General features: G+C 29.8%; 1 protein-coding gene, 1 long non-coding RNA gene and 1 other non-coding gene across 4 annotated transcripts; 1 reads left to right on the top strand and 2 right to left on the bottom strand.

The window, feature by feature from the left end:
• The first annotated feature begins 1,000 nt into the window (after nucleotides 1–1,000).
• Nucleotides 1,001–6,682, top strand: LOC101511926 (protein LONGIFOLIA 1). The gene is made up of 5 exons (XM_004489413.4): nucleotides 1,001–1,802; nucleotides 3,577–3,629; nucleotides 3,712–5,310; nucleotides 5,386–5,539; nucleotides 5,686–6,682. Exons 1-5 carry the CDS (start codon nucleotides 1,658–1,660, stop codon nucleotides 6,369–6,371), a joined length of 2,637 nt encoding a protein of 878 aa, XP_004489470.1. The 5' UTR covers nucleotides 1,001–1,657; the 3' UTR covers nucleotides 6,372–6,682.
• Nucleotides 6,683–6,857: 175 nt separating this feature from the next.
• LOC113785460 (uncharacterized) lies at nucleotides 6,858–9,774 on the bottom strand. 2 transcript variants are annotated; one of them, XR_003471550.2, is made up of 2 exons: nucleotides 9,278–9,774; nucleotides 6,858–8,083 (listed from the first exon to the last, which is right to left on the bottom strand). It is a non-coding gene; the product is annotated as an uncharacterized lncRNA (long non-coding RNA). The 2 variants fall into 2 exon arrangements; XR_003471551.2 differs by having other exon boundaries at nucleotides 6,858–8,069.
• A 741-nt stretch (nucleotides 9,775–10,515) lies between these two features.
• On the bottom strand, nucleotides 10,516–12,543 carry LOC101511385 (uncharacterized). Its single transcript, XR_012161921.1, has 2 exons — nucleotides 12,105–12,543; nucleotides 10,516–11,608 (listed from the first exon to the last, which is right to left on the bottom strand). It is a non-coding gene; the product is annotated as an uncharacterized protein (transcript).
• Nucleotides 12,544–14,225: the final 1,682 nt, after the last annotated feature.

Raw genomic sequence — 14,225 nt, 5'->3', positions numbered from 1 at the left:
ATTTTTATTCTATTAGTGTTTTAAGCTTTTTATTTTTATTTTTTTTATCTAGTCCTCCCTTCTTTTTTTATTTTATTTTTTATGATAAGTTTTTTAGTTGCAGATAATTGGTAAGATTGTGATAGTAACGTAATTGAAATACCTTTTCTTTTAGTGATGCTTCAGTGCTCGTAATTTTTTTTTTGTATAAAAAAAATATATTAAAAAATTTAATATTATTTGTGATCGAAATTAAAAATAATTTATAAAAACATAATCTTCTTAACTAATTAGAATATCTATTGAGTAATAATAAAATTACAAAGGCTTATATAAAATCTAAAGGAGAAAATATTTCAAAAAAATAATAGCAATGCAACTATTTTTAAAATAGACCAATTAGAAATTAAAAATAATTTATAAAAATATAATCTTCTAACTAATTAGAATATCTATTGAGTAATAATAAAATTACGAAGGTTTATATAAAATCTAAAAGAGAAAATATTTCAAAAAAATAAAAAATAGCGATGCAACTATTCTAAAAATAGACCAACTAAAACTCCAAATAAATAATATTATATTTTTAATCTTTTTTATTTGTTAAAATTTAAACACATCCACTAAATTTCATGAATTTTGTGTAAATTTAATGAAATTTATATAAATTTCTATCAACTAATCAATTTTATGTGAAATAAGTAATTGATATTTGATTCCTTTAACTATTTAATTGAAAGTTTGAAAAATTATATATTCAAAAAGTCAACTTAAATAAACTTCACTAATCTCTAAAGATTAATTTCTGTAATTACATGTAGAGTAAGCCATAGTATACTAAAAAAGAATTTCAATCAAGTAAAAAAATGTGATAAAAAATGTATTTCTTTCATAGAATAAAAAGAATGTAATATAGTTAGAATTTCACTATTTTATTAATAACTGTATTCTTCTCTCTCACACATGTTGACACCCAAATTCCACCCTTCTTTCCCACTCTCTTACACGTAATCTAATTAAAAATTTGCCACAAACACATTATTTATTCTTTATAAGCCTAATTCAAACACTTGCCTAAGTTGCCTTCATCATATTCATATATAAAATAAATACACCACAAATTCCTCTCTCAATTCACTTTAGCCTCAAAACTTCATTCTTTCTACAATAACAGATAAATTTATATTCCTTTAAAAACAACTCTTCTTGGGTCTATCAAATCTCTATGCAGTTAGTGCTTTAGCAGATAGCACTTTGGAATTGCTTCATTTTTACTTCTTTTTGTTCTTTCTGCTTTTGCAGAAAATATTCTCTCCAATTGTTGTGTTAAACCAACATCCTTAATTTATGTAATTTTTTCTTATTCCTTTGTTTCACATGTATGACCAAGTCATTGTGAAAATTCATTCATTTTTGTGAAAAGTTCTAATAAATGCTCAAAAATTTATTTTGTTTGGAAGCTTCTAAGGCTAATTCCTTGTTTTGAAGCACCTTGTGACATATCAAAATTTTCTTGCAATAAATAAGACCCCAAAACAAAAGATCCCAATTTTCTTCTACATTCAGTGTGAGAGACAGAGAGAGAAAAAGGGTCAATGGTAAGTAGTTTAGTTATTTAAACAAAGCTTTGCAGTGTTCAAAAAATTGAAGGGGTGCAAAAAGAAGAAGAAAGAAAAAAATGTCTAAAAAGGGTTTGACATCAATGAAGGATGAAAATCAGGAATTGCAGAAGCAAATTGGATGCATCAGTGGGTTTTTTCAGCTGTTTGAACGCCACAGGTTCCTCACAGGCCAAAGCAACAGTCACAATTTACCAAATAAAGGTAATCTTCTATATCTTTGTTTTGTTTCTGTTATGCATTATTTGATGAATTGTTTTGTTTTTTTGTTCTTTCTAAATAGTCTAGTAGCCAAATTTACACATATAAGTGTACAAAAATGGCATGTGGCAGCTTTAAATCTGCACCCTTGCATATAAAATATTTCGGGACAAGAATGTTTTGTATTGTGTGTTCTGTTTTGTCTTTTGAATTCTCAAATCTTAATCTAGGTACAAGTTAAGGAATTTAAGATTTCTAGTATTTTATAAATATTTAATAAAAAATTTATCTTTAAACTTTTCAAGACCTAATGTATTTCATCTATCAACTCTAGTTATAAACGTTTTTTTTTGCCTTAGCCTTTTGATTTTTCTAAAGAATAGGACTCTGAAAATTCAGAATTTAGCTAAAAAATAAATAAAATATAGTCAAAGAATGATACAGTCGTGATCGTTCCAATTATAAATATATAAAACATGAACTTTACCCACAAATAATATAGAATATATAGGGTACAATCATGTTAACTTCGATATGGTTTTGAGTAAAAGTTAAAGGGAAAACATTTCTTGATTAAATGAATAATGTTTTGTAAACTATTATGCAGACAAGCTTTTGATAATGCCAAAATAGTGATTTTTCACATAACAAACACGATTATTAGAGAAAAAAATCTGATTGACATGGACATGAAGGTTAAAATCGCTTTCTTTCAACAGTAATGTACTGAACCAATTACCTTGCAAATTTGCAATATGTCAAAAATGTACTGTTAGCATAGTTTTTCTTATCTTAAAAAACAGTTTTTTTTTTATTGGAAACCACAAAACAAAGTTTTTTTTTTCTTATTCAGTTTTTTTAATTATTTTATTAATTTATATTTCGGTGAGATGAGAGCGGTAACTAAATTTTTTTACTTCACATGTTCCATGACAAACCAAAGCTTTTTCTGAACTGGCTTCAAATTTAATCATGGCAGTCTTTTCCAAATTGAAATTATTGGATTCAACATACCTACAAAAACCATTTCTATTTTATGTGAAACTTTTCAAGATGTGGAACTTTCACATGGATTTTCTGATAATTTAATTCCTCATTCTGACGTTTGAAGTAATTCTGAAAATTCATTTTTCTAGAATGATACCCTGCACTTTTTATCATCCCCCACATATTTCAATAAATATATATTTATTTGAGATTCTGCCTTATGATTTGCCTTTAATTATTTCATGGCTTAAATGTATTTTTGTTATATCAATGTTCGTTATAATTATACAACTTTATTTTATTTTGATTCTTGACGTTTTGTTTCGTTTTAGTCTATCTAAAATATATTAATGTTGAAATGGGCAATTGTAATATATGTCATATTAATTTTAGTCTTTATATATTTCATATTTGAAAGAATAAAATCAAATTATCCACAAATTATAGAGAACAATTCCAATATAAAGAAATATTACATATACTAAAACAAAACAAGGATCAAAAGCAAACACAAAATTTACAAAGACTAGAACTAAATAAAAGAATTTTACTTAGACCGAAAACAAAAAGTTATATACAAGGGAACATAATGGTATCTATGCCTTAATTCATTTTCTTTATTCAAAAGACTTAGCTATATTTTCGGGTAGAATTCCAGAATTTGTACATTCCAAAGTAGCACATGGTTTTGTGAAAAATAAACATATAATTATGTGAAACATTTCAGGTTTGAGATTTTCCATATATATTATTTCAAAGTAGTTCGTGCTAAAATTTCTTTCTTTTTCAGGGGGAACAAGTAATAACATCAAAGAGTTGAATAATTCAATACAAAAGGCAAAGGTAAGAAAAAGTATATCACATCAACTTATATTATTTGAGAAACTTACCAGAATCAGTTAATAATTAGAGACTATGATTGCAGGCAAAGAATTTGAAAGTTGCAAGAGAGAATCAACAATCCTCCACAGAATCATCATCAGGAACTTCGATGTCTTCATCGTCTTGTTCATCAAGCATGTCATCCCTCGAGTTTAACAGAACAATACAGATAGAACCACCATCAATAAGTCCAATGAAAATCACAGAAAACTCGACTTCCGAAGCAGTAGTGAAGCAACTTGGCAACCAAAGACGTCAGTCCCTTGATTTCCAAGATATTGTCAAAGACTCAATGCGAGTAGATGCACAAAGGTTATCAGTAAAAACTCTGGCTAAAGAAGAAAAGAAGGGTCGAATCTTGAAACACATCGATTCTCCGCGGCCTATGACTGCTTGGGATTCACCAAGACTTTCCTATGATGGTACATTCAAATCTACAACAAAACATAAGGAACTCCCAAGGCTTTCCTTGGACAGCAAGGAGCGATCCATCAAAAGTTTCAATGAAGGAATGAAAACTCGAAACCTTTCGAAGAGTCCACATAAAGTGTGTGGAGGCTCAAACACAATGGTAAAGCAGATGGAAGAACAAGAAACTCCTAAAAGAACATCTAGTGTTGTGGCAAAGTTGATGGGAATAGAAGCATTTCCAGATTGGACCGAAAATTGTGATACCTGCAACACGAACAAAGTTGAGACATTTGCAGGATCTAGAATGAGTGATGAATACACGCATCAACAAGATTCAACATTCCAAAGGACAAGCCAAGGTTCGCAATTACAGACTTCCATGAGTAGTGAATCTTCAAAAAAAGTATCGAACAGATCCCTCTCGGTTTACGGGGAAATCGAGAAAAGGATGGCAAATTTAGAGTTCGAAAAATCCGGAAAGGATCTAAGAGCCCTTAAACAGATTCTTGAAGCAATGCATCGGTACAAAGAATCATTAGATACTACAAGTGATCAAGCTTCAAATTCTCCATATGACAATAGGAGTAATAGTAGTGTCAGTGAAAGCTTGAATGTACAAAGCCCAAGAACACGGCAGAAGAACGCGACATCTGTCAGTGTTGAGAGGTCTAATTCAACTCAAGGTAGTAAATCTCCAATTATAATCATGAAACCAGCAAAGGTAGCAAGAAAAACCAATAATTCTTGTTCCACAGAAATGTCGAATCATGGTAAATCATCAGGTAGCAAGATTTATCGCAGTGATCCGACCGACGGAACGTTGGTGGACAAGCTTGACAGGCAAACAACAAAAGGTAGTCCAGCAATCAAACATGTGAAAGATCCCATTAGTCAACCGTTATACTCAGTGGATAAAAGCAAAAAGATGAGAACTTCAAAATTGATGCAATCCTCAAAAGTTCCTCAAGTCATCAATAGAGAAAACAACACCAACTCTAGCATTATGGCAGAGACCAAGAGTCCAAGACTACAAAAGAAGTTCGGTTACGAGAGGCGTTCCCCGCCAACCAGCCCATCATCAGATTTCAGTAGTAACAGAAGACAACAAAATAAGCAATCAACAGAATTGTCTTCCCCAAATACAACATCTAAACAAAAATTCTCTACTTTGCAGGAAAGAAATGAAAATTTCAATAGTAACTATATTCAACTAAAAGGCCTCAATGAAAACGTAAGTATTTCTTCCTTTCAAGAAATTGGATTCTTGCATATAAATCACCTGGTTTAACATTCTTTCAATGATCAGAATGTAGAAAAAGACTTTAGCAAGGAAATCTTTATGGTTGAAACAATAGTTACTGCAGAACAACCTAGTCCTGTTTCAGTTCTTGATGCTACATTCTACAGAGAAGACCCGCCTTCTCCGGTTAAAAGGAAATCAGACATCTCAAAAGATTTAGGTAATATTGCACACTTCATTTCTAAGCAATTTATATTGAATGTCAAATACTCTAAATGAATCAGTATTTTTTTGTGCTATTCACAAAAATCATCCAAGGAAATAATTTGAGTTATGATTTGATGCCCTTCAAATTTATTTCTACAGACGAAGTTCTGAACACTTATGATAGTAGTGAGGAGAATTCAGAAGATCTTGTTCTTTCATCCAACACAAAAGTCAACTTCAGCAATGGAACCAGTGATATTGACTTGAAAACTCACAATTTGGTTCAAATTCTTCAACAATTTGAAGAAGGTGATGATGAAAGATTCAATAAAGATCCTGACCACAAATATATATCAGAAATACTACTAGCATCGGGGCTACTCACCAGTACGAGCTCTATCCAAGCATTGCATTCATCGGGTTATCTGATAAATCCAATGATGTTCCTTGTACTAGAGGAAATCAAGAAAAACAAGATGCATTTCAACATCGCTAAGATGAATAATAATGAGAAAAATCAAAGAAAGCTCATATTCGACGTCGTTAACGAAATTCTAGTTCAAAAGCTAATGTTGGAGAGTTCTTGCCAGCCATATCGGCCAGAAGGAAGAAAACCAGAAGGACAACAGGTTTTGGATATGCTTTGTACAGAAATTGATAAGTTACAACATAAAAATTTCAGCTTGGCTAATGAGGATGAGAATTTGACAACTATCTTATGCGAAGATTTGGCGCAGCACTCCACAATTAAAGATTGCTACAAAGAGATGCCGAATATCGTGTTGGATATTGAACGGTTGATCTTCAAAGATTTGATAACTGAAGTTGTGAGAACTGAGAAGTGAAAGTAACTAACCATTCTGGTGAGTATTGCAGGAGGAAACTGCAGTTACCAAGTAGGAATTCCAACTAAGCAGGTTTAATCTGTCAACTTACTTTTCTATGAATACTTACTACTACGAAGGCTTAATATGCTCATAAATTAACATTCTAAACTTTATTTCCACTATAAACTCAAATGTTTTTGTCTATCATTATCTTTCCTGCATGTATTTGAAGTATATGTTGATAAAATACATGTAGAGATGCATACAAATGTATATATCAGTGACAATCTTTTTATGCTCAATAAACAAATACGTCTTATATTTTATCAGAGCAATATCTACTTTCTATGTGTCAAAAGTTATATCCATTGTTACCCTTTAAATTTCATAAAACAAAAATTGTCACGAATGTGAGCAAACATTACACCGACTCATCTTCAGTTGGTACCTTCACTTGACTATTCTTTACACCGATGACTCCAAAACTATTGTGACAAAGTCTCATACATTTAAGAACAGATTGATCAATTTTATTCGTAAAAGGATCATGTAAATACAAGGACAAAAAATGCAATAACACTACATCATAGAAATACATAAAAGGTTTCATAAATTTACGAAAAACAACACGGTTTTTTTACAAAATTAGGTGAACTTCCTAATTTATACCTTATGATTTCTTGCTTGCACACGATATATAATTGATGTATGAGTTTATTTATCCGTGCATTGCACGGGTTCAAGATCTAGAATAACACTAAACTGTAATGCCAACTATATGATAGACATTCTAGGAAGGAAAAAAAAAAACTACCACTTATCTATATAAATTTTCAATGAATCTTTTCGAGTTAATGCGTCTCCTAAGATTCTAGAGTAAGATGCTGATCCTTCCCACCCTGCTAAAACGTATGTAAATTTAATATCAAAATTACATGCAGCAAAAATAATTTGTGTGGGGAAGCCTTTTTTTTCTCACAAAACCGAGAGGCATCTTTCATTGGCACCTTCACTCGACTATGCATTACGCCGATGACTCCAACGCAATCCTTTTTTATAAATGCATTACTATGTCACTATAAAAACTCAATCATGGACTGCATGAATGAAAAGCAATGAGCAGCTAAATTAAATAGATTATTACCTTCAAGTAAGGATAGAATCTTTTATCCCCAAGAATATTTGGAGGCAAATTTACATCAGAAGGTTGGACAAGGAACTCATTTTCCAATGATATGATGGATCGTAAAACATTGTCAAAGCGTCCATTAAATGTCTCCCGTGAATGATAATTTTCGCATCATGCCCTACAATGAATAGGAATTCGGCGACTTGCCCTTCAACTGTACCCCTTGTGGAATCCTTCATTCTACCCGATGATCTTAATTTCGCACAGCTGCAGAAACGCTTGCGGACTCATGTGAATTATATCTCAACATTTTTCAGTTTGTACTAACTGAGTCATCAATTGAACAGACTTACACTCATTCTTAGAGATATCATCACTTATTTCACTCTGAGTATATAACACAGCAACACTAAAGCGCATATCTGCTGCCTCTTCTCTGACCCATCCCAAAATTACTCATGCGTCTTACTTGCAACTCCACTTCATTAATGTACCCATTAAACCATTAAACCATCAAAATTCACTTCATTTTCACTAACAACACTAGTAGTGTTTCGCTCCATAGATGACCTTCAAGGGACTATTGTCTGGTTCACAAACACTCAATAAAAAATTGAAGTAAATCAATAAATGAGAACACCTTAATTCCATTTACACATAATAAATAGAAGTCATATTAACTTGAAATATACTAGAGTAAATCACCAATTTAGTCTCTAAAATTGTACATCTCTAATCCTTAAATTGAATCACACAAGTCCTTTTGAACAGTCAATTGAATCCACTTTTGATGATTTTCAATTTTAGAAATTGTTTAGGATTTTTATTAATTTCAACAGCCAAATAGATTAACCCAACAATTTCAAAGACTAAAATGATGATTCACTCCATCGATCAAAAACAAACATTGAACCAATAATTTAATTTATATCAATTATATAGGGTCGATTTGCATTGGTTCATTTGAGTTCAGCATAAACACTTGTAGGAATGTTTGAGAGAACTTATTGAAACAGCTAATAACATGTCAATTAGCTAATTTTCGCTTACTCCTATAAGTATCTAGCATAACTTACAAAAACAGCTTATAGCTTATATCCATAAGCTCTAGAATAGCTTATGAAAACAACTTATAGCTTATATGAAAATAGTTTGACTTTATTTTATCTTTTGATATTGAAATAACTTATACATAAATATTTAGTGTATGTTTAGTAATGTGGTGATACAAATTGTTTTTGAATGAATTAACTCTGTAAAATTAATTTTAGCTAAAAGTGAGTTAATGGTAAAGTGATTTATGTTTGAGTATATTCATATTAAAGATAGTTGAATAATAAATTTCAGGCTAAATTCAATTCTAGAAATTCTAGAGGCAAAAACTTCAATTCTAGAGTCAAAATCAATTCTACTCGAGAACAACCAAACATATAAAAATCAATTCTACACCTCTAAAGTCAATTTTAATTCCTCCGGAGGGAACCAAACATACACTTCTATGATAAGCTCTTACTTATGCTACAAGCGCTTATACTCCAAATTTCAATAACAGATAATTAATATCATAAAATAATCATGTTGATCTTAAATAGTAACGAAACAAGAACAAATGTGGAAGAAAATACACAATAGCATTGTCAACATCAATTGCTCAACTCCATCATAGAAATATATAAGAGAGTATATACTTTCATATATGTTAATGAGCTCTACGTTCATATATAATACAATGCCTTAATAATCAACTGACACAATTAATTCATAACATTGTGTAATTTAAACCCTAATTTCATACCTGATTTTTGGCTTCAACAACTCAAAAACTTATGCGAGTTTTTTGGCGGGAAAATCAACGAAACTTGAAGAAATGGTGGAGTGTTAGGTTTTCTCACTTTTCGGCTTTTTCTCTTTTCACAAAGAGAATAAACTTCTCAATTTCTCCAAAATTGTTTCCACCAAACAAAGCGTAAAGTAGAACACACTGCAAGGAAAAGAAGAAACTTCTCATATTCTCCTCCAACGTGATTGCGGTTTTTTTTATAGTGCTAAAAACAATAGCTCAACCAAAACGACGTCGTCGTATTTGGACTAAGGGAAGCATAACTAAACAAATTAGCTTATAGTGGATAACAAATTAGTTAACCAATAGAAGATAAGTTATAAACTATATGATTTAATTTAAAATATTTTATAAAAATAACGGTTAAGTTGAAAAATGTAAATGACGTAAACTAATATTTTTAATTAAAAGAAATAGGGGAAAAAATTCAATTAGTTTGAAGTGTTGTTACTTTTGATGGAAATGTAAAAACTCCAAAAGCATTTTTCAATCACCATTAATAGGTAATAGGTAGGTTTCATCCTTGTTTACTCAACATGGTGAGATAAGACATTCAATCCATTTTATTCATTACTTATTATTCTTTTGACTCATCAAAGTTAATTGATATTTTTACTTTCACGTTTTCATTTGAGTCTTATTACAAAAAAAATTTAAACATGAGTTTAATCTTCTCATAAAGAGTGTAAGATAGGAGAAACACTCAGGAGTCAATGCGGTGAGCTGCGAATTTGATAAGAACTTATCTGTCAATACGTAAGAAGGACATGATAGTCAAATATTGAACTTTTTACTTGATGCAATCCTTTAGGTAGATAAAAATCGTCTTCTTATTATAGTGTATCATTCTTCTTTTATGTTAGATAAATCAAACGAAAAACTGAGAGTTCATTAGTGGAGTGTTTAAGTACTTCAAGTTCCCATCTAAAACCATTTGTCATCGCACAAAAGTTGAGATTTTTTGGTTCTACTCCAAGCTTCAATGTTTGCTAAACAATATCTCAACTTTTGGAGAATGTTAGATTAATTGATAATTTGACTTGTTTGAGGGGATCAACTAAGTGAGATCTTGGTCTAGCAACCAAACCTTATCACTTTAGAGAAAGCTCTTACACTTGAAAAAATGCCATTGTTCACAGACCTTTGCATGACATATATATATTAATTAAATTAAATGGAAATTGAAGTTTCACCTATGAAACCAATATGGAATAACAAAAAGAGAGTGACTATTTAAAAACACCATAACAAAAAATATGCTGAAACCAATAAACTTCTTATAATCCTCATGACGATCCATGCATTTTTTTAGATAACTTTTGTCCTATATTTATGTATCACTTGGAAGGAAATAAAATATTGATTTTATGGGAATAACTTTCACAACTATTTAGAGAATGGAAAATTTTAAGATCCACCCTCATGATGAATTGTTGAGTTGGATTGAGAGAATTTGTTTTGAGAACTTGAACTCATCATTTGATCATAGTTGTAATTGATTTGTCTTGGATCCATATCCATTGCTCCAACAACATGTGAAGGGAAATATTGTTGTGTTGACAAAGACAATGATGATGGAAAAGGTACAACATTTATCCCATAATGTATATCTCTAATTGAAGGCTGTAATTGATGATAAGCAAGTGGCATAGAATTGTTCAACAATCCCAAAAAAGAAGGTTGATTGGTCAAAACATGTTGTGCATCATGAAAATCATTATTCTCCACTTTATCCTCTTCACTTTTATTTATCCAATTTTCTTTATGATTAACCATTTCACCTAAAACTTGTTTAGGGTTTGACTTCCAAATAGAAGTGTTATCATCATTAAAAGATGGATAACCAAGGGTGAAGTTTTCTTGAGGTATTTGAAGTGGTGGAAGCTCATCAATTTCATCTTTTGCTACATTTAGTAACCAATCAACAACTTTGCTAGGTTGATTTAGCCCTAACCTATCTTGAAGATCATAGAGGTGAATTGCTGTTTGGATTGAAAGCCTTACCCTTCTATCTCTTAGTCCTTTGATTGTGCAAACTTTGCTATGTCTATCTTTTCCCCCAAAGGCTCTTGATACCCTTACAATTCTTGGATGATCTTTTAGTTGTAGCCATTGTGATGATGATGATGATGATGAGATAGTTGAAGCCTTTGCTTTCAATGGAAAATCTTCTTCTTTTTGAATGTTAATCATCTTATTTCTCTCATTCTTGTCTTTTTGGTTGAATTTTTCTTTAATTTTGAATTTTTCTCTAATTTTGAATTTTGCTTATCACTCCTAGTATATCTGCTTCACAAAACAATGAAATTAAATTGAGATTGAGAAAAAATATTAGCAAATGGATGGAAAAAACTTGTCTTCTTGAAAATTAATGAAATTCAAAAGTTAATAATGATTATTGGCCCTTTCTTTTAGGGATTTAGCTTTAAAGTCATTTAGCTTAAACTTATAACAATAAAAAATGGAGGAAAACAAATGCAATAAAGAGTCACAATTAATATATATTGAATCATTTGAAATACTTGTCTTATTACTTACAGATCGATGCAACAGGTTGAGGTACTATATATGTGTACTCTTTTTAACATATTAAAGTTGCTTATAAAAAGTATAGCATATATAATTATTGAAAATGTTTGCAAAATAAAAAAAGAAAAGCAAAAGAAAACTCAAAGCAATTAATTAATGGGGTGCAAGGGCTACTATATATTATATAAAATAAAACCCTAGAATAAATATATCAAAAGATAGTCTATATATATATCAACAAATTAGGACATACCATTGTTTGATGATATCATATACAAATAGGATGAAAGAAGGAGAAAATGTGTATGCCCCTTGCTTTTGATGCAAACTAATTTATAGGAGAAGTACTATATATATGTGTGTGTGTGTGACATGAAGATGTAATTAGAAAATTGAAACTTTGGTTTTGGTTGGAAATTATAGAATAAATTTAGTGAAAAGTTAGTTATAAGTTTGAGTCAGCAGCTTGAATGGAACGGACCACGCCGCAATGAAAGATAAAGGAATGGCAAATAGATGGCCACGTGAGATATATATATAATCTTATTGGTCAATTAAATTTTGTAGTATACATCTTATCATTTATAATATGCTCTAGCGTGATCATGGACAGTGATTTCATTCATGATAGATTTATATCACAATTATTTGCACATATATAAGCTAGCTACTTGAAAGAAAAAAAATTAGTCGAGTCGAACAAAGAGTTGTTTACTAGTTTAAATTGAACCGAAATTGATTTAAATTAAAATATTTAGAATGAATTTGAGTCGAATTTAAAGTCGAATAAATTCTTAATGAGTCGAATCAAATTTAAGTAAATTTGATTTGATTTTGTTTATTTTCGACTCTAATAAAAGGAAAAATAATATCCATGGAATGGAATAAAAAATCCACTTTAGATAAGTCATTTGATGAGATTCAAAAATTGTGGTGTCTAATACAAAGGTATGTTGTGGGTTTTTGTATATATATATATGATAACTACTTATTCAGACAATGTAATGCTACACGCTACATGCAATACATGTCATTGTTATTTACAACACTTTAGGACCACGCAATTTTAAATTTTTTAATGCAAAGATATGCATATAGGGGCATACAAGTTATATGACACAATCACAAGTGAACTGGAAATAGAGTAAGTCGAGTTATACTTTAATAGCTTAAAGTCTAATCTATCAAAAAATTTAAGGTTTAAATCTGATTTGTAGTATATCACATGTTTACTTTTTAGGTTTGAGTCTGATTTTGGTAGAAGTTTGGTATGATTGGTGATCTATTTCATTTTAATATTTTTAAATAAGTAATCAAACATATTTTTAAATAAATTAACGAGATAATATGTCAATGAAATTAAATTATATTTTGATATTTAACATGATATTTTGACGAATATGACTTTATACACATTTTACTTGAAGTCTATTTTATAATAATACATTTAACTATGTCAATAACTAAAGAAGATTAATATGCATAAATTACTAAAAGTTAAATATATAATAAAAATATCAAAATTTATTATAATAATTATAGTAGTAAAAACATATTATTTATATTTATTTAAATAGATCAGTCTAATAGGTTAAAAAATATATTATGTCACATATAGTCTGACATTTTTAACTAAATAGATTTTTTTAGAAGTTTTGACATTATCTATTTTAAAGAAAAATTTAGAATGGCCGGAACATAACATAAACTAAACCGTATGCCTCTATCGATTGATTTGAAATATTCTCATCCGTGCTCACAAGTGGGTTAATTGCATATGCTTTCTTCAAAGGAAAGTCAATATGATTAATATGTGCATAAATATAGAAACGTACACAAGTTTTCTTCATTTGAAAACGATATATGCAAATGCTTTTTGCCTTCACTAGGAGTTGGATGTAGATATATATCAACTTCAAAATCCTAAAATTCACCTACAAAATGGCCTTCGCTAGTTTGCTTCATTGTATAATAATATGGGGGGTCGGACATGGTTCTCTGCTGGTATACCTACATTATAAAGTCAATATTATTTTTTTTAAAGTATTATAGAATCTCAAAAATACTGTTTAGAGATAAAAGTTCATCTTGCACTATAGGGTTCAAAAATAAAAATAAAAAATCTCTAACTCAAAAATAAAATCGGATTTTAAGAAGAAAAAAAAAAGAGTTCAGATTTTTTTTGACAAAAAAAAAAAGAAACTAAAATAAAAAATAATTATTTTCAATGTTATTTATAAGTTTTTGTTTTTTGTATGTTATTTACAATTTAAACAAAGAATTATTCATTTTGAGTTTTTGTATTTTGTTATTAGGGGTTCAATTTTTAAAATTAGAACTAGACATCTAAAACGTTTAAGACAACCTTAATAAT

The sequence above is a fragment of the Cicer arietinum genome, chromosome 2 (genome assembly GCF_000331145.2).
Source record: "Cicer arietinum cultivar CDC Frontier isolate Library 1 chromosome 2, Cicar.CDCFrontier_v2.0, whole genome shotgun sequence".
Classification (NCBI taxonomy): domain Eukaryota; kingdom Viridiplantae; phylum Streptophyta; class Magnoliopsida; order Fabales; family Fabaceae; genus Cicer; species Cicer arietinum.
Note: the sequence above shows the minus strand (reverse complement) of the source record. Positions and strands in the feature narration are given on the sequence as shown.

What these genes read in the sequence shown, in the direction of transcription:
- LOC101511926 (XM_004489413.4), top strand. Translation starts at nt 1,658, where the DNA reads ATGTCTAAAAAGGGTTTGACATCAATGAAGGATGAAAATCAGGAATTG. An exon ending in TCACAATTTACCAAATAAAG is followed by an intron (nt 1,803 to 3,576) that starts GTAATCTTCTAT and finishes TTTCTTTTTCAG; the next exon opens with GGGGAACAAGTAATAACATC. An exon ending in TAAAAGGCCTCAATGAAAAC is followed by an intron (nt 5,311 to 5,385) that starts GTAAGTATTTCT and finishes TTCAATGATCAG; the next exon opens with AATGTAGAAAAAGACTTTAG.